Here is a 22,977-nt window from a genome sequence, read left to right on the forward strand (position 1 = left end):
TGTTTTCTTAAGTTCCCTAATCTTCCTTTCAGTTGGAGGGCTGCTGCAATCAAAATTTGCAAGTGTGTCTTTCCTCCCGATTGGTTCTCTGCAAGATTTTCGTGGACCAAGAACTTCCTCTTTAGGCAATCCTCCATCTGCAGCCTCTTGGTCGGGGCTTTCCCCACTACCCTCTGCATTCTCCATGCCCAGCGCAGCTCCAGAGGTGCAGCTGAAAACAGTGGGTGCCTGTAGGCAGCAGGGCCTAATACCTCTGGAAAAATCTGTTACTTATGGAAAAGGAAAACTCCTAATGGATATGGCACTCTTCATGGGACGCTCATTTCGTGTTGGTTGGGGACCCAATTGGACTCTTGTAAATAGTGGAGATAAACTGAGTGGATCAAGTGAGCCCGAGGATCTTCACAATGACTCTATGGAATATGGATTCTTGCCAACTCCTGTTGCTCCTAAATCGTGAGTGGTGATCCATAGAACTAGTTCTTCCTTGCAGATATACTGGAGCATATAGAGAGCCATCTGTCCTTGCCTTTAAAGTGAACCTTTTTGAATCTTGAATTGGGTAAAAATTTAGGGGCCTGTGATGTACAGGAGGTCAGACTAGATGGTCTAATGGTCCCTTCTGGCCTTAAGCACTATGAATCTGTGAATAAATATGGACCCATATCTTCCGCACTGAGTGCTGCTAGCATGGGTTGACATCTAGTGCTGGGAATACTGGAGCATCTCCCCTTTAAATGAAACTTTCAGAGAACTTCCTGTCTGGTGCTCCAGCGAGCTGCCGAATGTAGGCCAAGCTTGCAATGGAATATGCAGAGACTGTAGGCTAGTGCTTCCTGAAGGTGTCCATAACTATAGAAATGTTTTTATAGTACTGCCATAGGTTGGATAGTTGTGTTCCAAATTAAGGGATGAAATCCTAGGATCAAGTTTCTTCATGTCCCATGATTGAAGCACACGGTCAGTTTCAGGATGTTTGCAGTTCATTCTGTAACCACAGCTTCCAGAATTTGGCCCTTATCTGTTCCTTGGATTGAGTACCTATTGAATGTATTGACAACCCATTCCGGTAGAGAAATGTGTTCTGGATTTATTATCCACTTGATGATCAGGAACAGGAGAGCTGTATCTCTCTACATAACAAGACTAACAGATGTGTGAAATAGTTCGTAAGTATCTATATCTTTCCAATACTACTGTTATCTTCTCCAGACTTTTAGAATCTCCCTTCAAGGTTCATATAGAGAAGCTGACCTTAGAACGAAGGAAGACAGATGGAGACCAGCAGTTGTACCTCATCCCTCTGGAGATAAAGCTCAAAAACAGTACTGTCCATGTAGACAAATGTTGTCCCCTCTTAGCAGCCAACCCAGGAGTATCTGCCATCCATGACTATGCTGACTGGGTTAAAGACTTTTGTGGAGACTCAGGGGAAATAGAACGTGAGTATCAAGTGTTATACTTTGGGGGAGCATAGAATCTAAGTGATAGAGCAGTTTAGTACAAGTTCACTTCACTTCAAATAACTTGAACTGGTTATGGCCACCTCCTTTGATTTTATTGACTTTAAAATGACTGGATCAGATGCACGCTGGGCTGATGAATTGTGGGGTGCTAACCAGTTGACTTAAATTTTAAAGTAGTCTAATCCCGTATGGATGTAGGACAAATATAGGACTGACAGCCCCCTCTACAGCATTGTTCCAAATTCCTAGTACGTGTGTTGCTCTCCTTTGTGACCACTTAATTTTTTTGTTCTCCAGCTGTGGTGAAGTACTGGTGTTTGACATGGATGTTGTGTGAGGCAATCTGGGGCCACCTGAAGGAGTTGGAAGCCAGCTTGGAGGAGCCCAGTGAGTACGTTGTAGCCCTGGAGCGCAGGAAAGCCTTCTCCCGCTGGTTATCGCAGACTGCAGCAGCACGAATCGAAGAGGAAGTCTCACTGTCTCAGTACGAGAATCACATAGAGGCTGTGTTTAGCTACCTTACTGGGAAGAGGATCAGTGAGGCTTGTAGGGTGGCACAGCAATCAGGTAAGAAGCTTACAACTCACATCTGACTTGGGATATACAGGAACTACAGGTTTTTTGTTTTGTTTTTTTTTCCCTCCCCATTGTTACCAAGATCTATGTTAGGTTCAGCCTTCATGCAATTTCTGCAGTGTTATTGAGGAAAGTGTACAAGAGGGGCAAATCAGATGTTTCTACTTCAAATATTTTTTTGGTGGACAGGAGAAGAAACCTTGGTCTCCCTCAGGATGGACATTTTAAAATACAGGGCATTTTACACTTCTAACTCTAATACCTAGGCTGAGGCTTTAGTGATTTCCTACTGAAAGGAACTGACTACTCAGTGTATTGACTTTTACTAGCTTAAGACAGTGAGAGGAATAGCTTAGCCACTTTCTGCTGACTTATCTATCTGGGGAACCTTACAACTATTAGTTGTAACTCGTATTCCAGTGTTATAATGTAAATCTGCTGTGTTCAGAGCTTGCATTCTAGCTCAGTAAATCTGCTGTGTTCAGAGCTTGCTTTCTAGCTCAGTAAATCTGCCTTGAAAGTTGCTGTAGCAAAGAAACTGTAATTGGGCCAGTTCTTAGCTCTGTGTTCCAACAGTGTGTCAGTGAGAAGAGTTGTTTACTTCCACCATTCTCTAAGGGCTGTAATCTGTGTGAAGTGTATACCAGAAACTTATTCTCTCCTTGATGAGTGCAAACAGCAATGACGGTTATTAAAAACTGATTACGGTCTTTGTTTTTACAAGCTATAATTTAAGCTTCTGGGGCTGGGTATTGGTTTTTGAAGCATACTTGTTTGGCTTAAGTGACTACTTCAACTTTTAACAATACTGTACTTTTTCTTGCCTTCCTGCTTTCTTGCTCTTATGGTTGATTCTGAAGGAAACCTAATTAGTCTAATTTCCATACTTCTGACTTTAGAGTGTGAGTTACCGCCATTTTTTTAAAAAAATCCCCTTCATTTGTGTCTGGCTGTTGTGAGCACAGTGGGATGGTACAAAAAACTGTTATTGCATAAGGAACTAGAAAATAGCCTGACTTTCCAATCCAACCAAACTGCATGTTGTAGGATTGTGGTCTGTTACGTCCCAGAAAACTCTGCTGACATGCTGTTTTATTTCCTTTAGGAGATCACAGGCTTGCACTACTCCTCTCCCAATTGGTAGGCAGCCAGCAGGTTCGGGAGCTCCTCACAATGCAGTTAGTGGACTGGCATGGATTGCAGGCAGACAGCTTCATCCAGGAGGAGAGATTGCGCATCTTTGCTCTGCTGGCTGGGAAGCCTGTAAGTCTTGCTGACAGTCTGTCGTTTCTGTATAATTGAAAGTTAGCTACTGCTAGATAAGAAAAAAACGAGTGTGTCTTGTAGACCAGGGGTTCTCAACCTTTTTCTTTCGGAAGCCCACCCCAACAAGCTATAAAAACTCCATGGCCTGCCTGTGCCACAACTGTTTTTCCGCATATCCAGTAGATTAAAAGCAAGGGCTGGTGTTAGGGAGTAACAAGCAGGGCAATTGCCAGGAGGCCCCATGCCACAGGGGACCCTGTGAACCTAAGTTGCTCAAGCTTTGGCTTCAGACCCATGCGGCAGGGTTTCGGTTTCAACTTCAGCCTTGCGTGACGGTGCTTGAGCTTTGACTTTCTGCCCTTGGCCCCAGCAACTAACGATGGCCCTGCTCTGGTATATTTTGGCAGACCCCCTGAACTTGTTTGGGGGGCCCCCCTGGGAGCCTTGGACCCTTGGTTGAGAACTGCTGTTGTAGACTAGCTTTTGCTAAGTGCGGAGCATACAAGTCCTAGAGTCGCTGTTAAAAGGAGTATTATACTGACTTCCCAACACATGCAGTCCAATGGCTTGTGTCCAGTCTCTCACTATTAAATACAAAAGGATTCATTTGGTCTCTTCCTAATGCATCCTTTCAGTGGTAAATGTTACTCATATAAACTAGTCAGAGGCTACAAAACTAGGCATTGCTCATTCTCAGCGTATCCTTCATTGCAGACCACCTTTAAACCTTGCAATCTGTTGTTCAGGTGTGGCAATTATCTGAAAGAAAAAGCATTAATGTGTGCTCACAGCTGGACTGGAAGCGTGCTATTGCTATCCACCTCTGGTATCTGCTTCCGCCCACGGCTTCTATATCAAAGGCACTCAACATGTACGAGGCAGCATTCCAGGTATGTCATTACACGCCTTTAGAAAAGAGAAACGCGTCTCTTCCTTGCGTTCCTGTCCAGGCACTGCAGCAAAGTAGGTGTTCTGTGCGCTCTTAAGAACATGGCTTATTGTTTATAGGACAGCTTCTGTTTCTCATGAGGCTTGATTCAGGATTAATCAGCAAACTTTGGTGTTTCAGTCCTGTCTTGAATAGAAATGGATTAGCAGTTCAACTAATTCCAAGAAAACTGAAAGTCCCATTTCATCATTTCTTTTACACAAAGGCTGCTGCTGCTTTGAACAAATACTTTAAACCGACCTTCACAAATTGCCATCTGAACAGTTGGTGCAAGCCTTGCAAACTCACGACAAACCTCTTGCTGCATTTTGAATATTTGTACTTAATTGTATGCAGTGCTTGTAGCAATGTTTGGCGTTTGCCCACCCCTTTCCATTATAAGTCCTCTTACCTGAATTGTACAAACCCCTTTAGATTGTCTCCTAGACTTTATGGCCTTTGTGGAGGGGATTAAAGAGCAACTGGCTATAGCTCCGCATAGATCTCACTGGATTTCTGACTGTATTAAGATCTGCTGCAATTAAAAAAAGGTTTCTCTTTCTGTGAGAATAACAGCCCATTCTACTAGAGCTCATTCCACTATGTCAGCCTTCCTAAGTAACGTATTGATGATGGATATTTACAAAGCTGATATGTGGTCATCAGTACATACTTTTCTAGACACTCTACCAGTAAAGCTTTCCAGGTGATGCCAGTTTTGGCAAGTCAGTCTCTTCAAATAATCCCAAATCTGACTACCTGCAAGGGTACCGATGGTGAGTCACTTAGTGGAATGTCTATATGCACAATCACTCAGTAAAAACTTACTTGTACAGTAACCATTCTTTAAGATGCGCACATACATGACACTCCTACCTTCATTGCTACTTTGGATATTATTTAACAGTGCAAAGGATTGGTGAGGGAGGCGGCAACCATGCCCCTTTTATGCCCTCAGCTCTGAGCATGAGGAAACTGGGGTGCATGCACCACCTCGTGATACTGTTGGCAAAAGTCTCTGACTTGAGTGCATGGGGTGTGCCTGCATCTAGAGTGGAATATATGTGTACAGTACATCTCAAACAGTTTCTGTACAGGTAAGTAACCGTTTGGGGTTTCTTTGTGATTTAGACAGTCAAATACTGCCATGGAGAACTGTCTTCTGTCCCTTCCTCTGCCACATATTTGATGCTGAGCAAGCCACTTAAACCAGACTTTTCACAGGTAGCCACTATGTGTGTTCCTCAGTTTAAAAATGCACTTGCCTTGTTCCCTCATCTATAAAGTGGAGATAATATACCTCACCTCAAAGGGATGTTGTGAAGATAAATTCATCAATGTTTGTGAAGCACTTGGATGCTATAATAAGTGCCATAGAAAACCCTTGAGGAAATCCTCTCTATTCAGAGAATGGGTTTCAGTAGCGTTCAGCTAATAAGGCCTAGAGCAACACATTGAACGATGAAGATGAAACAAAATATGGACTGCTACTCAGTGAGCATCATCCAGCTTGTTTACTGACTGAGGCAGTGGTCCTGTGAGAGAGTGTGATCATGTAATTTCTGGTTTCATAGTAGCAGCCGTGTTGGTCTGTATTCGCAAAAAGAAAAGGAGTACTTGTGGCACCTTAAAGACTAACAAATTGATTAGAGCATAAGCTTTCGTGAGCTAGAGCTCACAGATGTAATTTCTGTATTCTAATGCATATCCACAAGGGGGCCAAATTAAGGTTGCAGTGCAGCCTTAATTCTGGCACTTCCTAACTTTTGGTGTACTTGACTCTGCAGCCTTTAAAAAAAAAATGCATCTCTTGTGTGTAAAACTTCCTAGCTTTTTAAAAAAGGAAACTGAAAAAACATTCCATTACAATTTAAAAGAGCCAGGTGACACTGAAAGAGTATTTTAAATAGGTGGAATATAGCTTCCAGAGGTGGCTACAAAAGGCAAGCTAATGGCCACTACACTGGCAGTCTTACATGTGGGTGTACTTTGCTGAAGCAGAAAGCATATCAGACTCCTAATTCACAGGAACTGTGAGGTTCTGAATGTGTGCTGTGTATGTAGCAGTGCTTTTCTATTTGGTTTGCTGTCACTAAGTGTAGTCTGTGGTACAATACTCTACAGAACACCCCGGAGTGTGAGAAATATGCCTGCTGTCCCCTGCCTCCCTACCTAGAGGATTCTGGCTGTGTACTTGAGGAAGATGACAGTACAAAGAGACCCCTGAGAGATGTCTGCTTTCACTTGTTAAAGCTCTACAGCGACAGGTAAATGGGAATCTGAACACCTAAAGAGCCATTTATTTGGTCCCTCACTCTTGCTGTTCTGCAGATATAGAATTAATTACAGTCATATATGTCTCCTCTCATATGATCTGCTCCTAAGTCCAAGATATTGGAGGAAACGCCACTGGGACTGATGACTTCCCCACAGGTCTCTGGGGTTTGGCTACTCCCCTTTACCCAAATTCCCTGCTTCCTGCAGTGCAAACAGAAGTAGTTCAGTACTCCTACCTTACACACTTAAGATCTTAACATATAAAACTTTCTGGGGAAAAGCAGTAAGCAAAATTCTCCCAGACCCAAATTTCCAGGACTTTATTCCCCAAATGGGACAACCGCTAAGTTACTGGTATTTGCAGAAAGAGTGGTACAGCCCATTTGTGTATGGGGGAGAAGTTGGTCCTGAAAAGAAATGAGGCATCAATTTAGCATCTCTCTGAATGCTAGTAAGACAGCTTTTATGTGGCCTTTCTTTTGACAGTTTTGGAAAGGACATTTTTTGATCAGAAACTAGCAGCCCAAGTATAGAAGTCTTGTCTGTAACTATACTTGTTCTCCTGTAACTTCAGCTTGTGTTCTGAATGAGGGTAAAGTATTATCTTCTGATGTGCAGTTGCCTTTTTTTAAGCTGCTGATAAAATAATGCAGCAGGTGCATATTCCTCAGAGGAAACATAACACTCTGGATGCAAACTCAGAGAAGCTTGATAGAATATTAACTATTGAGCTTTTGTTTAAATAGGACACTAACTTGCTTCCAGAGGCATTCAGTAAAGAAAACAAAGGAATTGTCAGGAAATAAGTATCACCACTACTTGGATTCATTATGTGGGCCCAATGAACTACTTGTCCACTTCATGTTACTTATGTTCTAAATCCATCTCCCTACAGATGCTATGATCTCAATCAGCTGCTTGACCCCAGAAGTATAACTTCTGACCCCTTGGACTTCCGTCTTAGTTGGCACCTGTGGGAAGTACTTAGAGCCTTGAATTACACTCATCTATCAGAGCAGTGTCAAGGAGTCCTGAATGCCAGCTATGCTGCCCAGCTTGAAAGTGAAGGACTCTGGGAATGGGCTATTTTTGTACTGCTGCATACATCCAATACACAGTAAGTACAAGGCAGACTTCTCTTGCTATGTGCCTTGGAAGGAGTATTTGTAGTTGTAGACAGGGTGGAGCAATTATCTGTGGACACTAGTGGCTTCTCTTGAGGTACTTAAAATGATGGATTGTAGTGCATCAGTTTTCAAAATATGTGACAGAGTAGCAGCCGTGTTAGTCTGTATTCGCAAAAAGAAAAGAAGTACTTGTGGCACCTTAGAGACTAACAAATTTATTAGAGCATAAGCTTTCGTGAGCTACAGCTCACTTCATCGGATGCATCCGATGAAGTGAGCTGTAGCTCACGAAAGCTTATGCTCTAATAAATTTGTTAGTCTCTAAGGTGCCACAAGTACTTCTTTTCTTTTTGCAAAATATGTGAGGAATGCAAAAAGGACCACAAAATTTCCTAGTCTAGAATGTCACAGAATCATAGACTACCAGGGTTGGAAGGGACTTCAGGCGGTCATCTAGTCCCACCCCCTGCTCAAAGCGGGACCCAGATCCCTAAATGGCCCCCTCAAGGATTGAACTCACAACTCTAGGTTTAGCAGGCCACTGCTCAAACCACTGAGCTTTCCTTCCCTCCACTGCTAGTAAGTGCTTAGCAGCGTGGCATTTACAATTGCATATGATGCACATAAAAGTACAATTACGGTGCCCACAAGTTAACAAAATAACTTCACCTAGCTTTCCCAGTGCAACCTGTCTTTTTTTTTTTTTTTTTTTTTCCTTCTTTTAGAGTGTAAGTTCTTTGCAGCAGGGATCACTTTATTTATATAGTGCTGAGAATGTTGTTGGAGCTAAATAGTGATTGCTCCTGTGTGGGTTGAAACCAGGTCTTCTGATGGGCATGGATTATAAAAATGAACTACACCACTGCTTTGTAGAATGCTAATACTCTTAGATCTCTGACTTATCTGAAAGGATAAGGAGTTAAGAATACACAGATGTCATTAAAAAGACCATTTTTTAGGGGTGAGTTTTTGTTTATGAGCAAAGTAGGTAGTGCCAATATTTTCCTCGTTTAAAGTGAGAAAAGTGAAAAGAATTAAATTTTGGCAGGTTACCAGGACTAGTGATCTCAGAACAGAGTTGTACAGAATAGAATTGAGTGGGATGTTTAAAGGGACATAGTCCATTTGAAAATCGCATGTCTGAAACGTGTATCTTGCTAGAAAAAGTACAAGGTGGTAATCTTTTTATTGGACCAACTTCTGTTGGCGAAAGACAAGTTTTTGACCTTCGCTTTTCAGGTCTGAGTAAGTTGTGTAACATCTAAAGTAAAACTATTTCCCCATGGTATTTCTCCCTTCCACCCCACCCCCCACTGTCCCTCTGATATTCTTGTTAACTGCTGGAATTAGCCTACCTGCTTGTCACCATGAAAGGTTTTCCTCCTTTCCCCCCCCTGCTGTTGGTGATGGCTTATCTTAAGTGATCACTCTCCTTACAGTGTGTATGATAAACCCATTGTTTCATGTTCTCTGTGTGTGTGTATATAAATCTCTCCTCTGTTTTTTCCACCAAATGCATCCGATGAAGTGAGCTGTAGCTCACGAAAGCTTATGCTCTAATAAATTTGTTAGTCTCTAAGGTGCCACAAGTACTCCTTTTCTTTTTGCGAATACAGACTAACACGGCTGCTACTCTGAAATCTAACATTACTGTAATTCATAAGTTAGCCAAGAATTGTTTTCACTTTATTAGTATGTAGTTAGTTTTGACCATGGTGGGAAAAACCCTACAAACATCAGCAAGAGATGGTACGCTTTAAAAATAAAATAAAATTGAACACAAGTTTTAAGTGGTGATATTTTGAGGGTGCTCTTTTTCAAGTTTATTCTTTTCATACTGACCACTTTAAAAAAAAAAATAATTTTCACTTCAAGAGCCTGAATCCTCTAATATTTGAGTCCTAAAATGTAGGTGGAGTCAAAGTGACAAAATACTGACTCAATAGTTTACTCTGTGTCCAAATTGTCTAACTTCTGTGACTGTTACATAACTACTGTTAATACTGCAGAGCAGTGATGCTCACTCCTCAGTGGTTCAGGAGCCAAATTAGAGATCAGCATTACCCAAAAGAGCCCAAAGAGTCGTGTGAATTCCTTGTTTCATTGACTATTTTATATTTGTACGTATATTCTCAGAGCAAAATGACTGACCAAATATTTCACAATTGGTTAATAACATAATAAAAAGATTCTGATTGGTTAATAATTAAATCGCATAATGTTTTAATATCATGTGCTGCAAAGGGCTACAGGAGACAAAGTAAAGAGCCACTTGCGGCTCCTGAGCCACAGTCTGAGTATCACTGTTGTAGAGCCACAGCTTGACACTCTTCAGTAGGGTCTCATCTCTCTCTTTTTTTTATGCTGGAATCTAGGCTTGTTGGCATTTCTTAAGGTCACACACTTATGGCGTCACCTTGATCCTTTATCACTTTTGCTTGTAGCTTTTAGGAATACTGAACTCCTCAAAACTGTCTGGTTGCATCTAACTAACTTGTGTGTCATACTACCCATAAATAGATTAATCTGTCTAAAACAGTGGCCCCCAAACTTTTTTACCTCGTGCCCCCCCTTATCCCTGTCTGCGTTCCCTTGCCCCCTAACGCCCCGGGGGCCAGAGTGGGGCTGTGGCCCCGGGAGAGGGGCACATGGACAGTGGTAAGGCGGTTGAGGCTAGGGCCACTGCTGGAGCCCCAGGGGCCAGGGCTGAGTGGTGGTCCCTCCCCACTCCTGAATGTTCCTCTGTACCTCCCTAGGGGGTCATGCCCCACGGTTTGGAGACCCCGGTCTAAAAAAATGCCTTTTAAAGTAGCTGCTTTTTGCCAGAACTCTACTCCAGATAACTCTGCCCACTCACTTACCACTTCTTGACTTTGTTTAGACCACAGAATAAGATCATTCTCCTCAAAAGGCTTCAGTGCTAAGATCTGAAATGCAAGGGAAAATTGTATATGGCTAACATGGATTGCTTCTTATGAATTTGGAAGTCCATTCCTTGCATCGCTGCTATAGACCTTTTAATGCTAACCAGGTATTACAAGAGACTGCTCTCAAAATATGCCCATTCCTAGAGCTCTGATTTTTGAGGGTGAAACATGAAATGATGACCTGTTTGAATAGCTAGTTGCTGTCTGTTCCCATTAGCACACGTGAGAAAGCAGTGCATGAATTCTTAAACCGCCACTGCGTGCTGTCGGAAACGCCAGAATCCTGGACAAAGGAGACTTTCCTCACACAAAAGCTCTGCATTCCACCAGAATGGATTCATGAAGCTAAGGCAGTTCGGGCAAGGATGGAGGGAGATAAGCATAAAGAGGCCCTCTACTTGTTCAAAGCTGGACACTGGAACCAGTGTCACAAACTGGTCATCAGGCACTTAGCCTCAGGTGAGATTATTTGTTTCCTAGCTTTGTCATGCAGGCTTCTGAACACCGAAAGATGCCGACCAGTGTCATTGGATGCTCTGCAAGATAAGAGTCTGGGACAAATCGTTCCTGGTAAAGGGGCTTATAACTAGCAGCAGTATGCCTGGGCAGCGCCTGTCAGTAACATTAATTGGGTCTATTAGTAAATCTGTTGCTTGATACCCTGATACAGAAGTCCGCCATATAAAACGGAGCATGGGGTGATGCATACTTAACCTAATGTGCCCCAGCCTTGACTTCCGGGGTCACTTCTAGGGTGAAGATAGTGGTCCCCATTCCCATTGAGCTCCTGGTCCCTCTGGATGCTCCTTTTTCTAGGAATTGAGCTGGTACAACAAATTCACTTTTTCCAGTGATTGCACATGGTCCATTCCACTTCAGGTATGTGCATGCCCAGTGCCCCAGAGCCAGAGATGTTTCTAATTTGTGGTACCCATCGAAGCGACACATGGGTTATGGAATAACAGAGACTTGGTGGGATAACTCACATGACTGGAGTACAGTCATGGATGGTTATAAACTGTTCAGGAAGGACAGGCAGGGCAGAAAAGGTGGGGGAGTAGCACTGTATGTAAGGGAGCAGTATGACTGCTCAGAGCTCCGGTACGAAACTGTGGAAAAACCTGAGTGTCTCTGGATTAAGTTTAGAAGTGTGTGCAACAAGAGTGATGTCATGGTGGGAGTCTGCTATAGACCACCGGACCAGGGGGATGAGGTGGATGAGGCTTTCTTCCGGCAACTCACGGAAGCTACTAGATCGCATGCCCTGATTCTCATGGGTGACTTTAATTTTCCTGATATCTGCTGGGAGAGCAATACAGCGGTGCATAGACAATCCAGGAAGTTTTTGGAAAGCGTAGGGGACAATTTCCTGGTGCAAGTGCTAGGGGAGCCAACTAGGGGGAGCGCTTTTCTTGACCTGCTGCTCACAAACCGGGTAGAATTAGTGGGGGAAGCAAAAGTGGATGGGAATCTGGGAGGCAGTGACCATGAGTTGGTTGAGTTCAGGATCCTGACGCAGGGAAGAAAGGTAAGCAGCAGGATACGGACCCTGGACTTCAGGAAAGCAGACTTTGACTCCCTCAGGGAACAGATGGCCAGGATCCCCTGGGGGACTAACATGAAAGGGAAGGGAGTCCAGGAGAGCTGGCTGTATTTCAAGGAATCCCTGTTGAGGTTACAGGGACAAACCATCCCGATGACTCGAAAGAATAGTAAATATGGCAGGCGACCAGCTTGGCTTAATGGTGAAATCCTAGCGGATCTTAAACATAAAAAAGAAGCTTACAAGAAGTGGAAGCTTGGACATATGACCAGGGAAGAGTATAAAAATATTGCTCGGGCATGTAGGAAAGATATCAAGAGGGCCAAATCGCACCTGGAGCTGCAGCTAGCAAGAGATGTCAAGAGTAACAAGAAGGGTTTCTTCAGGTATGTTGGCAACAAGAAGAAAGCCAAGGAAAGTGTGGGCCCCTTACTGAATGAGGGAGGCAAGCTAGTGACAGAGGATGTGGAAAAAGCTAATGTACTCAATGCTTTTTTTGCCTCTGTTTTCACTAACAAGGTCAGCTCCCAGACTGCTGTGCTGGGCAACACAAAATGGGGAAGAGATGGCCAGCCCTCTGTAGAGATAGAGGTGGTTAGGGACTATTTAGAAAAGCTGGACGTGCACAAGTCCATGGGGCCGGACGAATTGCATCCGAGAGTGCTGAAGGAATTGGCGGCTGTGATTGCAGAGCCCTTGGCCATTATCTTTGAAAACTCGTGGCGAACGGGGGAAGTCCCGGATGACTGGAAAAAGGCTAATGTAGTGCCCATCTTTAAAAAAGGGAAGAAGGAGGATCCTGGGAACTACAGGCCGGTCAGCCTAACCTCAGTCCCTGGAAAAATCATGGAGCAGGTCCTCAAAGAATCAATCCTGAAGCACTTAGAGGAGAGGAAAGTGATCAGGAACAGTCAGCATGGATTCACCAAGGGAAGGTCATGCCTGACTAATCTAATCGCCTTTTATGATGAGATTACTGGTTCTGTGGATGAAGGGAAAGCAGTGGATGTATTGTTTCTTGACTTTAGCAAAGCTTTTGACACGGTCTCCCACAGCATTCTTGTCAGCAAGTTAAGGAAGTATGGGCTGGATGAATGCACTATAAGGTGGGTAGAAAGCTGGCTAGATTGTCGGGCTCAACGGGTAGTGATCAATGGCTCCATGTCTAGTTGGCAGCCGGTGTCAAGTGGAGTGCCCCAGGGGTCGGTCCTGGGGCCCGTTTTGTTCAATATCTTCATAAATGATCTGGAGGATGGTGTGGATTGCACTCTCAGCAAATTTGCGGATGATACCAAACTGGGAGGAGTGGTAGATACGCTGGAGGGGAGGGATAGGATACAGAAGGACCTAGACAAATTGGAGGATTGGGCCAAAAGAAATCTAATGAGGTTCAATAAGGATAAATGCAGGGTCCTGCACTTAGGATGGAAGAATCCAATGCACCGCTACAGACTAGGGACCGAATGGCTCGGCAGCAGTTCTGCGGAAAAGGACCTAGGGGTGACAGTGGACGAGAAGCTGGATATGAGTCAGCAGTGTGCCCTTGTTGCCAAGAAGGCCAATGGCATTTTGGGTTGTATAAGTAGGGGCATAGCGAGCAGATCGAGGGACGTGATCGTTCCCCTCTATTCGACACTGGTGAGGCCTCATCTGGAGTACTGTGTCCAGTTTTGGGCCCCACACTACAGGAAGGATGTGGATAAATTGGAAAGAGTACAACGAAGGGCAACGAAAATGATTAGGGGTCTAGAGCACATGACTTATGAGGAGAGGCTGAGGGAGCTGGGATTGTTTAGTCTGCAGAAGAGAAGAATGAGGGGGGATTTGATAGCTGCTTTCAACTACCTGAAAGGGGGTTTCAAAGAGGATGGCTCTAGACTGTTCTCAATGGTAGCAGATGACAGAACGAGGAGTAATGGTCTCAAGTTGCAATGGGGAAGGTTTAGATTGGATATTAGGAAAAACTTTTTCACTAAGAGGGTGGTGAAACACTGGAATGCGTTACCTAGGGAGGTGGTAGAATCTCCTTCCTTAGAGGTTTTTAAGGTCAGGCTTGACAAAGCCCTAGCTGGGATGATTTAACTGGGACTTGGTCCTGCTTTGAGCAGGGGGTTGGACTAGATGACCTTCTGGGGTCCCTTCCAACCCTGATATTCTATGATTCTATGATTCTATGGGTCTTCAGCACACTTAAGGTGCAAAGGGGAGAGCTTCCCCAGATCTGCCTTTGGTTTTTTCTTACTGCCTGTGGTAGGTAGCTGGACCATGTCGACTTGTTTAGCCACGCTTTCCCCTACAGTGGTTTTCTGTGTATTCCTGTATAGTTAACTAGTGTGTTTTCTGGTTTAGAGATACTTTGTTCTTATACATAGTCTAGGTTTTCTTTCTTGTCTTGGTTTTTGGCATTGAGTACTTCTTAGCCCAGGTGTTGACACTCGGTACTGGGGTGTGCCTCGTTTCCCAGGCTTTAAGTCTTGTGTGGGTTGCAAGAAGTCTGTGCAAGTGGGTGAACGTCACTTCAGGTGCCCGAAATGTCTGGGTGATGGCCGTGTTTGAGAGAGTCTCCCAGACCTGTATAGACTTCAAGCTGTGTACAGAAAAGGATGGGAAGGTGAGATTGTGCCACATGCTTATTGGAAGCTGGCTTATGTCCACCTTCTGAGCCTTCCCACTCTGGGTGCAAAATACTGTACTTCCATCTCAGCTAGGAGTGCCTCTCTGGATATTGCTCCCTCCCCCCCACCCTCGGCCCTGAGAAGATTGTTGGAGGGAAAGCACTGATCCTTCTCTGGCACTGACGTAAAAGCACAAGAAATCCAGGTACCACTGTTCCTCTAAGTTGGGTAAATCAGATCTTGGCACCTGGGATTTTGATCTCCTGTCACTTACCAGCAGAGCACTGGGGTATGTAACTCTCCCTGATACTGGCATCTGCTTCACCCCATAAAAAGTTGTTGACTCCAGCACTGGTTTCCAGGCCATTGATGTGGACTTTTACTGTGGTGCCAACATTCTCAGGGCAGCAACTGTCAGACCAAGGTCTCGGGGTAATGTGGCAGCAAGAGACTTGCTTACGCTCCTGGTAGGGGATTCCCCAGTCATGCAGAAGGTAGGCCTACTGGTACTAGTCCCTCCCCAGGTTCTGGCACACTTGCTACCAGCAGAAGGGTTCCATGTTATTTCCAGGTAGGAGCAGCAGTTTGCAGTAGTATGGATGATCAAGTCCTCAGAGCATTGCAACTTTCTTGTCCAGTCCAGTCCAGGGGTAAACCTAGTATGTCATGTCTCATGGAAGAGTAAGCTGCTGTTTGCCTGTCCTATTCCTCTGCTCCTCAAAATACTGCGCAAGCTCCAACAGGACCAAGCTTGCATAATTCTTATGGTATCAGCCTGGCTTTGTCAGCATTGGTTTTCCAGTCTGCTAAATGTCTGTCAGGAGTCCAGTGCCACTACCTCAGGAACCTGGCATAATATCCCAGAACCATGGTTGGATGTTGGATCCCAACCCATGCACCCTTCATTTTACAGCATGAATACCCTGTGGTTAACTCAAGAATCTGAATGTTTTGTGGACATAGAAAACAGTCTTCTAAACATCAGGAAACTTAATCAGATATGCTTACCTGATGAAGTGGAAGGATTTCTCCAGTTAGTCTCGGCAGATTGGTATTTTGCTGATCCTGGCTATCCAGAATATCCTGGATTTGCTTCACCTGAAGCATTAAGGCCTCTCTGTTCCCTTAGAGTTCACCTGGCAGCTATCCCCACATTCCACCCACCAGTAGAGGGTAGATCAGAGATTTCTAACCCGATGACCATCAGATTCTTAAATGGTGTAGAGTCTGTATCCCCCACATAAAGGATCCCATCTGTCCATGGGTCTTGAATTTGGTACTAGCTGCGCTTGTGGGGCTACCTTTCGAGCCGGTGGCCATCTCTTCTTTCTTACATCTGTTTATGAAGGTAGCATTCTTAGTGGGCATTTTCTCCACAGGGAGGATGAGGGATTTCTGTGTCCTGGTTGCTGACCCTCCATGTGTCCTCTTTTTTTTTTTTTTTTTTTTTTTTTTTTTTTTTTTAAGGACAAAAGTGTACTTGCATCCTCCTCCCAAGTTCCTTGCTAAGGTGTCCCCCACCCCACCCCGCTACCCAATTTCACTTTTTAATGAAGCCATACATTTACCATCCTTTTTTCCTAAGCCACGTTCTCGGAAGAATGAAGAGAGGCTTCATACTTCAGATGTCAGAAGGGTATTGGTGTTTTATTTAGACAGAAGTAGGTCTATTAGGAGGTTTACACAGCTGTTTATTTCAGTTGTGGGCATAATTAAAGGCTTCCCAGTTTCTTTGCAACTGATTTAATTGTGGATTTCATCTTGCATATATCTGTGCTATGACAGTGCCAAAGTATCCCCACCAGGAAGGGGGTGGTTGCTCACTCCACAAGAGCCCAAGCAGCTCCCTGTGCTTTTTTGGCTCTGGTATCTGTGCAACATTTGTTATGCTGCAACATGGTCATTGTACACTTTTACATTGTGCTATATCCCAGCAATCCAGGAATGATGCAAAATTTGGGTGAGTTGTTCAGGTAGACACTGAAACCCTCTTCAAGTCTCAGCAGTTTATCACCTGAAATGGAATGAACATCTTCAATCACTTGAAGAAAAAACTGTAACTTCTTTAACCGTTCTTCAAGATGTCCATTCCATGACCCATCCACCTTCCCCTCTAAGCATGCTGAAGGCGCATGAGCCACACCAAGCGGTACTCTCAAGGGAAAAACATCTCTGGTTCTGATGCACTAGGCATACATACACCTGAAGTGGAATGGACCTGTGCAACACATCTCAAAGAACAACTATAGAAGAGGTAGTAACAGGCTTTTTTCTCATAGACCACAAATTCAGTAAACATTCCTGATCATTACTGTTTCTGGCCAGATTTGAACCTGGAAACAAGGCATAAGATTGAATTTGCCTTTATGAGTCCTTAAGCTACTCCCCCATTGACTTTCTAATGTTGTTTAGCTGTTCGCCTTGATAGACACTTATCAGCCCTCAATCTTCCTATATTCGTCCAAGTATCCATCAGCTATACTGACTGGTACCAGTTCAGAGCAAGAGGTTTCTTATCCAGTTGTCTTCTTCAGATGCTATTATTAATGAAAACTACAACTACCTAAAAGGATTCCTAGAAGATTTGTCCCCTCCAGAGCGAAGTACACTCATCCAGGACTGGGACACGGCGGGGCTGGTTTATTTGGACTACATCCGGGTCATCGAGATGCTCGACAGGATTCAGCAGGTAAATGTGTAGAAATTCTGGTTCTTTCAGTGTTCGTATGAACAGAGTTTTATTATATTTTAAAATAGCTGTATGTTCACTGTTTAATAAACCCTTATATACTCCCTCACAGACATGGGCGTGTCAGTTGTCTTTTGCATATATTTGGATGCTTAGAAATGTACTAGGGGTTTCACAGAATAAGTGGTCTCTGCCCTGAAGAAGTCTTAATTTAACATGACCGAATCAGGTGAGGGGAAGGAAAGGGAGAAAGGGTAATGACAAAACCATGTGTTTACCACGGAGGCACCCACACATCTCGCTGCTGCTTTCTTTTCCTACCCCTCTTTTTTGCAAGGTAGACAACAGAAGCTAGTTTTCATCTGCTCCTTACAAACATGTTGCAAAACTAAAAAGTATTTGGTGTTGACGGGTTCTTTGGCTTGGATTGCCACAGTCAAGAACTTCAGACCTTCATATTTTCTGCTAAGATATTTGTTCTAACTCTTACTGGCATGGCAGCCTTGTACAGGAGGCCTCAGAGTCCACAAATTGTTCTTATTAATTGAAGCCATTCTACTGTGTAATTGACTGACTGACTCTTGGGTTTGCTTTCAGCTGGATTGTTCTGCATACGAGTTGGAGAGGTTACATACCAAAGTGACATCGCTATGCAATAGGATAGAACAGATACAGTGCCACAATGCCAAGGACCGATTGGCTCAGTCTGGTAAGGCTGTTTGTACAGTGTCATAGGCAGTGCACACAGGGAGATAGCCACGCTTCTCAAGGCAGGGATCTTACAACTATAGATGCAAAAGATTAACTGGTAAGCATAGTCTTATTGGTTAACTGCCTTAACCGTTAACCCCCGTGCCAGTCGGAGGGGCGGTGCCCAAGCAGGAGTGGCCCCAGCCTCAGCTACTGAAACGGTTAATCGTTTAAACAACATTTTTAATTGTTTAAACAGTTAACTTTTTAAATGGTATTCGCATCTCTACTTACAACCTAACCTGACTAATACTGGCCATCACACCAGAATGCCAGAATTTATGGCTGTATTTTGCTTTGGTTTGTGTTTCCTGCTGTAGGGCAGGCAGCCTTGGCTGGTGCAGGTGATGAATGTTGCTGTTGTGGCTGCTTTACATGTATCTGGCATTTTATTTACTTTTTTGGTTTACTGTTCATCTGTTTCAGAGTAGCAGCCGTGTTAGTCTGTATTCGCAAAAAGAAAAGGAGTACTTGTGGCACCTTAGAGACTAACAAATTTATTAGAGCATAAGCTTTCGTGCATCCGATGAAGTGAGCTGTAGCTCACGAAAGCTTATGCTCTGATAAATTTGTTAGTCTCTAAGGTGCCACAAGTACTCCTTTTCTTTTTGTTCATCTGTTGTTAATTTGATGTGCTGTCCCAATGGCCTGTCAGTATTAAGTCCCTCTAGGGCTCTAAACACAGACTCAAAAACAACCTGCGTATGAAGCTACTAATATTTGTACAAAATTAATTGATAATTCTCAGTAACACTGTGAATGTAACCACTCAGCTGCCAGATTGTAGTAAATGACTACCTTCTGTGTCTTTAGTCATAGCCACAAAGGCGCTGCAGTACCCTGCATGCTACTTGTCACTTCTGTCCTGCTGCCTTTGGAGATTTGTATTTGCACCCTTTAACTAGGGCCATCAGCAGCTAGCTGTCCGTGGTAGGTTTCTCCAGCCTTGGAGTCTACTCGCAGTCTAGTTCAAGCAGCCACCTAGAGATGTAAGAGTTAGTCAAAAAATTTAAGGCCAGAAGGGGACAACCAGATCTAGTCTGACCTCCTTTGGCCACCAGCCCCACCCAGCACCTGCACACTAAACTCAACAACTGAAATGATTGTACAGCCCCCAGGAGAACAGACTATTATGGGCCACAGGGAGAGAATAAGAGGGATCTAAGTGCACCAGTGTGTGATTCCTGGAATATTCTAATTGTACAGCTACTTAAGTTGAATGCCACCACTCTGTCCAAAGCTCTCTAAAAGTGCCCTGAGCACCCAAGAATAGATTAAGGCTGCTTCTTCACTGAAGAAGGGTATCTACTCTGGGATAACTAATGCATGTTAGCTCTCTCGCTGTAAAATCGTAAAGCAGGCAGAGCACTTACCATGAGACCAAGTAGTAGCCCTATACCTGGGGTATAGGGCTGACCTTACCTGGCTACTTTGCAGGTAAACGCTACAAGTGCCTTGTTTCTCCACTCCAGATTTTACAGCAAGGTACTTATCCAGCAATAGTTATCTTGTTGTAAAAAGATGGAAAACCCCACGAACACTTTTTTGTCAGTGAAGACAAAGCCTAGGTACACTGGTGGGAGCAGGCAGTATTGAAGAAATCAGTGATCAGAGGAGTGGAAGGCTAAAGGAGGTGTTTGATTGGATACAGAAGCTACCTGACTCCAGATTTGGCCTTTGCACTGCTGTTTACATTCTTTCCTGGTGGAGAGGAGGTTTTCAAATACCTTGTTAGATCTCTGCTACCTTCAGTCTACAGGATTCTGTGTGGAAGGTGGCTAAATACTCACTCATTCTCTGCTCACTTGCAGATATGGCCAAACGTGTTGCTAACCTGCTGCGGGTGGTCCTGAGCCTACAGCATTCTTCTGAACTTGCCTCTGACTCCACGCCTGACGTGCAGAGAGTCCCACTTCGCCTGCTTGCGCCCCACATTGGCCGGCTTCCCATGCCGGAGGACTATGCCTTGGAAGAGCTGCGCAGTCTCACACAGTCATATCTACGAGAACTGACTGTGGTGACTCAGTGAGGCCTACATGCTTCTACAGATGGACCCTTTTTTTATCGTTTGTTAACCGTTACCCTTGTTTTAGGGGTAAACTTCCCCTTGACAGCAGTCTCTGTAGCCACATAGAGCTTTTCCGTAGAGGCACAAAGTGGCTCCACATGTGGGCTAATGAGGAATTTTTGTAACCTGGGGGAACAGAATAAGATTTGGACCTCTTTCTTGGATCCTCAATGATGTGACAGCTTTTTTTAGAGCTAATAAAGCACTTCTTGCAGAGCCTGTCTGCAAGCCAGATTGCACCTGTGGAGGAAAAGTGATAGTTTGTATGTTTGGCCTCTTGGCAGATATTTACTAATCTCATTAGCTACAGCACAGAGGACAGTGAAGCACGCTTCAGGACAATGATTTGGAGTGGACAGACTCAATCTAGCAGTGCTGTACCAGTTAAGCAGATGAACTGTTGATGTCTGAACCAACTGGATGGCTTTTTAAATTGAACTTTGTTTAATGGGTTTGTTCTGTGGGTGGGGGAGAGTAGAGGATTGTAAACTTCTCTAAAGCCAGGGTATAGAGAGTGGTGGTCTCCCTCTGTTTTAGTAGGGAGGATGGAAACCTGCAATTGTGTAAACCCCCTTGTTTTAAAAGGCAAGAAAGGAAGCTTTCTCTGAGTCAGGCCAGAGGGAGCTGACACAGGAGTGCATGTGCCTTATGGTCTGTTCTGGCCTCTGAAGGAAATGGGCCCAATGTGAGTTTCTGTGTGTAGTTTATTGCAAGCCTTCAGTAAAACAAAGGAACCTTGTCTTGAAATGCTGGGGTTCATGAATCCAGGCCAGGTGCTTCTAATTGAGAGCAAACTCTGTGCTAGAATTAGAACTCCATCAAGGAGGTTGGCTCACCTGAAAAGCAAATAGCCTGGTTATTGAAGGCTTTGGCATTTTAAATTGGCTCAAGTTTTTTTTTTTGTTGTTTTTTTTTAAAGCAGCTGCATGTGAGGTGGCTCCCTGTGTAGATACAGGTATGCAGCATTTACTGCACTCTCACACATTGTATCAGGCATGGTGAGAGACCTGTTTTGCACTAAAGGAAGCAGCTGCTCAAATCAATCCATGTGACAAATTGTTTTTAGCCCAGAACATGCTGTTTTGTTTGTGTTTGCTGTGTAGCTGGATTACATCATTGAACAGAACTGTCATTGAGCATAAGAACATCCTGCAAGTGAACAGCTGGTAACATCCAGTTTACTGTAGTTTGTACAGTCTTCACTGTTACTGTGTTTAGAAACTGATTATTTTTGGAAAAATAAAGCTTGTCTATTGGTCTTCTCTGTAATACTGCTGTCTGCCCACAGCCAGCCAATCATTGATAATGCTGGCAGACAATGAGGTTTAACCTGTTAGGTGCTTCTACAGATTGGCTCATCAAGGGTCTTTATGCATGTGGATTATGTAAAGGTTTTTATTAAAATTATAAATAAATGATCTAGATTATTTTCCTGTCTGTTTTTCTGAAAATACTTTCTAAAAAAATAAATAAAATGTTTATAGCATTCCAAAGTTTTCTTTGTTTTTTAAAAATGGATTGATTTCCAGGCTGTTTCCAGTGCCTCTAGTTAAACACGTGTGACTTTCCCTACAAGTCCTGTGAGGAAAGTTCCCAACTCCGATGGGTTCATAGGAAGTATTTAGTTGTAGCAATCCTAAATTTTAGGCAGACTCATGGAGCCAAACTGACCTCCTTTCTGGTGTGATTCGGAGCATTTACAAAGTACTGGTGTGCAGGTAATTAAAAAATTTCTTCTCTTAATGTCCTTAGGTTCCTTGTTTAATTTTGTTCTCAACATCTCAATTTTGTGCTGAGTCTGTATATCTTTTGTTATTAGTTTAGCACCCTCCTGACTATTCTAATTTCTAATAAATGCCCTGTAACACACACACTTAGACTAGTCACAGTGTATGCTTCACATAATGATTGCAAAGTCCTGTCCATTTTTCTATACATTTTTAGCATATTCACTGGGGAGAATCTTAGGCTGAGAAAAAATCTTAATCTAAGGCTGAGAAAAATGGCTGTTTTTGTTTGGCGAGCATGAGGACTGGCTGCATGGCCATCTCCCCCCGGGATTGCTCTTGACTCCCACTCCTACAGCATTTCTGGAGTGACCCTTTTGGTGACTAACTTTGGAGTGTGTCTCACTTTTTGAATAAGATCATTCTCTGCCTGGTAGTCACCTACCTCAGTGTAATGTCATTCAGAATCAGGACAGCCGTAAGGGGATGTAGAAGGGATTACTGTCTCCCCCCCGCCCCCCGATTTATCCCTGTAAGCCCTCTGACACTACAGTCCCCTCCAAGGCACAGCAAAACTGCAAAGCCAGACCAGGATCATAATTCCAATCCCCAGAATGAGAACATACTTCATGCACACCCCATCCCTCCAAGGCACAACTGCAAAAGCAAACAATGCATGGCAGCATTTAACCATCTCCCAGGTTCCCCCTAGACTGAGAAGTGTCTCAGGGAAGTAGAACCAGAAATGCATCTTTAAAAAAAAAAAAAAAATGCTGTCCCAGCCTCGCTCTAATCTGAACACTTTTCAGTGTTTTAATATCCCCCTCAGCTACAGAACATGCACTGGCTTAGACCTTCCTCAACAGCTGAGTGGCTAGGAAAAGTAAGGGGAGAGAAAATCGGCAAGCTTCTGATGAATTGTTCACGAACATCATTAGTCCCAAACCCACCACCCCCAAAAATGCAGAGAGGTGGAGGCAGTGGTTGAGGACAGTGGGGATCAGACAGGGAGCTTTCC

General features: G+C 43.9%; 1 protein-coding gene across 4 annotated transcripts in view; it reads left to right on the plus strand.

Moving 5' to 3' along the window:
* NUP98 (nucleoporin 98 and 96 precursor) overlaps positions 1-21,718 on the plus strand; it is a 62,132-nt gene extending 40,414 nt beyond the window's left edge. For all 4 annotated transcript variants that reach the window (XM_038377785.2, XM_038377710.2, XM_038377873.2 and 1 more), the window contains exons 23-33: positions 33-456; positions 1,213-1,442; positions 1,764-2,033; positions 3,148-3,305; positions 4,055-4,198; positions 6,361-6,503; positions 7,409-7,630; positions 10,785-11,026; positions 17,260-17,414; positions 18,012-18,123; positions 19,976-21,718. In XM_038377785.2, the coding sequence (XP_038233713.1) occupies positions 33-456; positions 1,213-1,442; positions 1,764-2,033; positions 3,148-3,305; positions 4,055-4,198; positions 6,361-6,503; positions 7,409-7,630; positions 10,785-11,026; positions 17,260-17,414; positions 18,012-18,123; positions 19,976-20,193 (2,318 nt within the window). In that variant the 3' untranslated portion in view covers positions 20,194-21,718. The remainder of the gene's footprint in view (positions 1-32; positions 457-1,212; positions 1,443-1,763; positions 2,034-3,147; positions 3,306-4,054; positions 4,199-6,360; positions 6,504-7,408; positions 7,631-10,784; positions 11,027-17,259; positions 17,415-18,011; positions 18,124-19,975) is intronic.
* The last annotated feature ends 1,259 nt before the right edge of the window (positions 21,719-22,977 follow it).

Source organism: Dermochelys coriacea, chromosome 1, assembly GCF_009764565.3.
Source record: "Dermochelys coriacea isolate rDerCor1 chromosome 1, rDerCor1.pri.v4, whole genome shotgun sequence".
NCBI classification, from domain to species: domain Eukaryota; kingdom Metazoa; phylum Chordata; order Testudines; family Dermochelyidae; genus Dermochelys; species Dermochelys coriacea.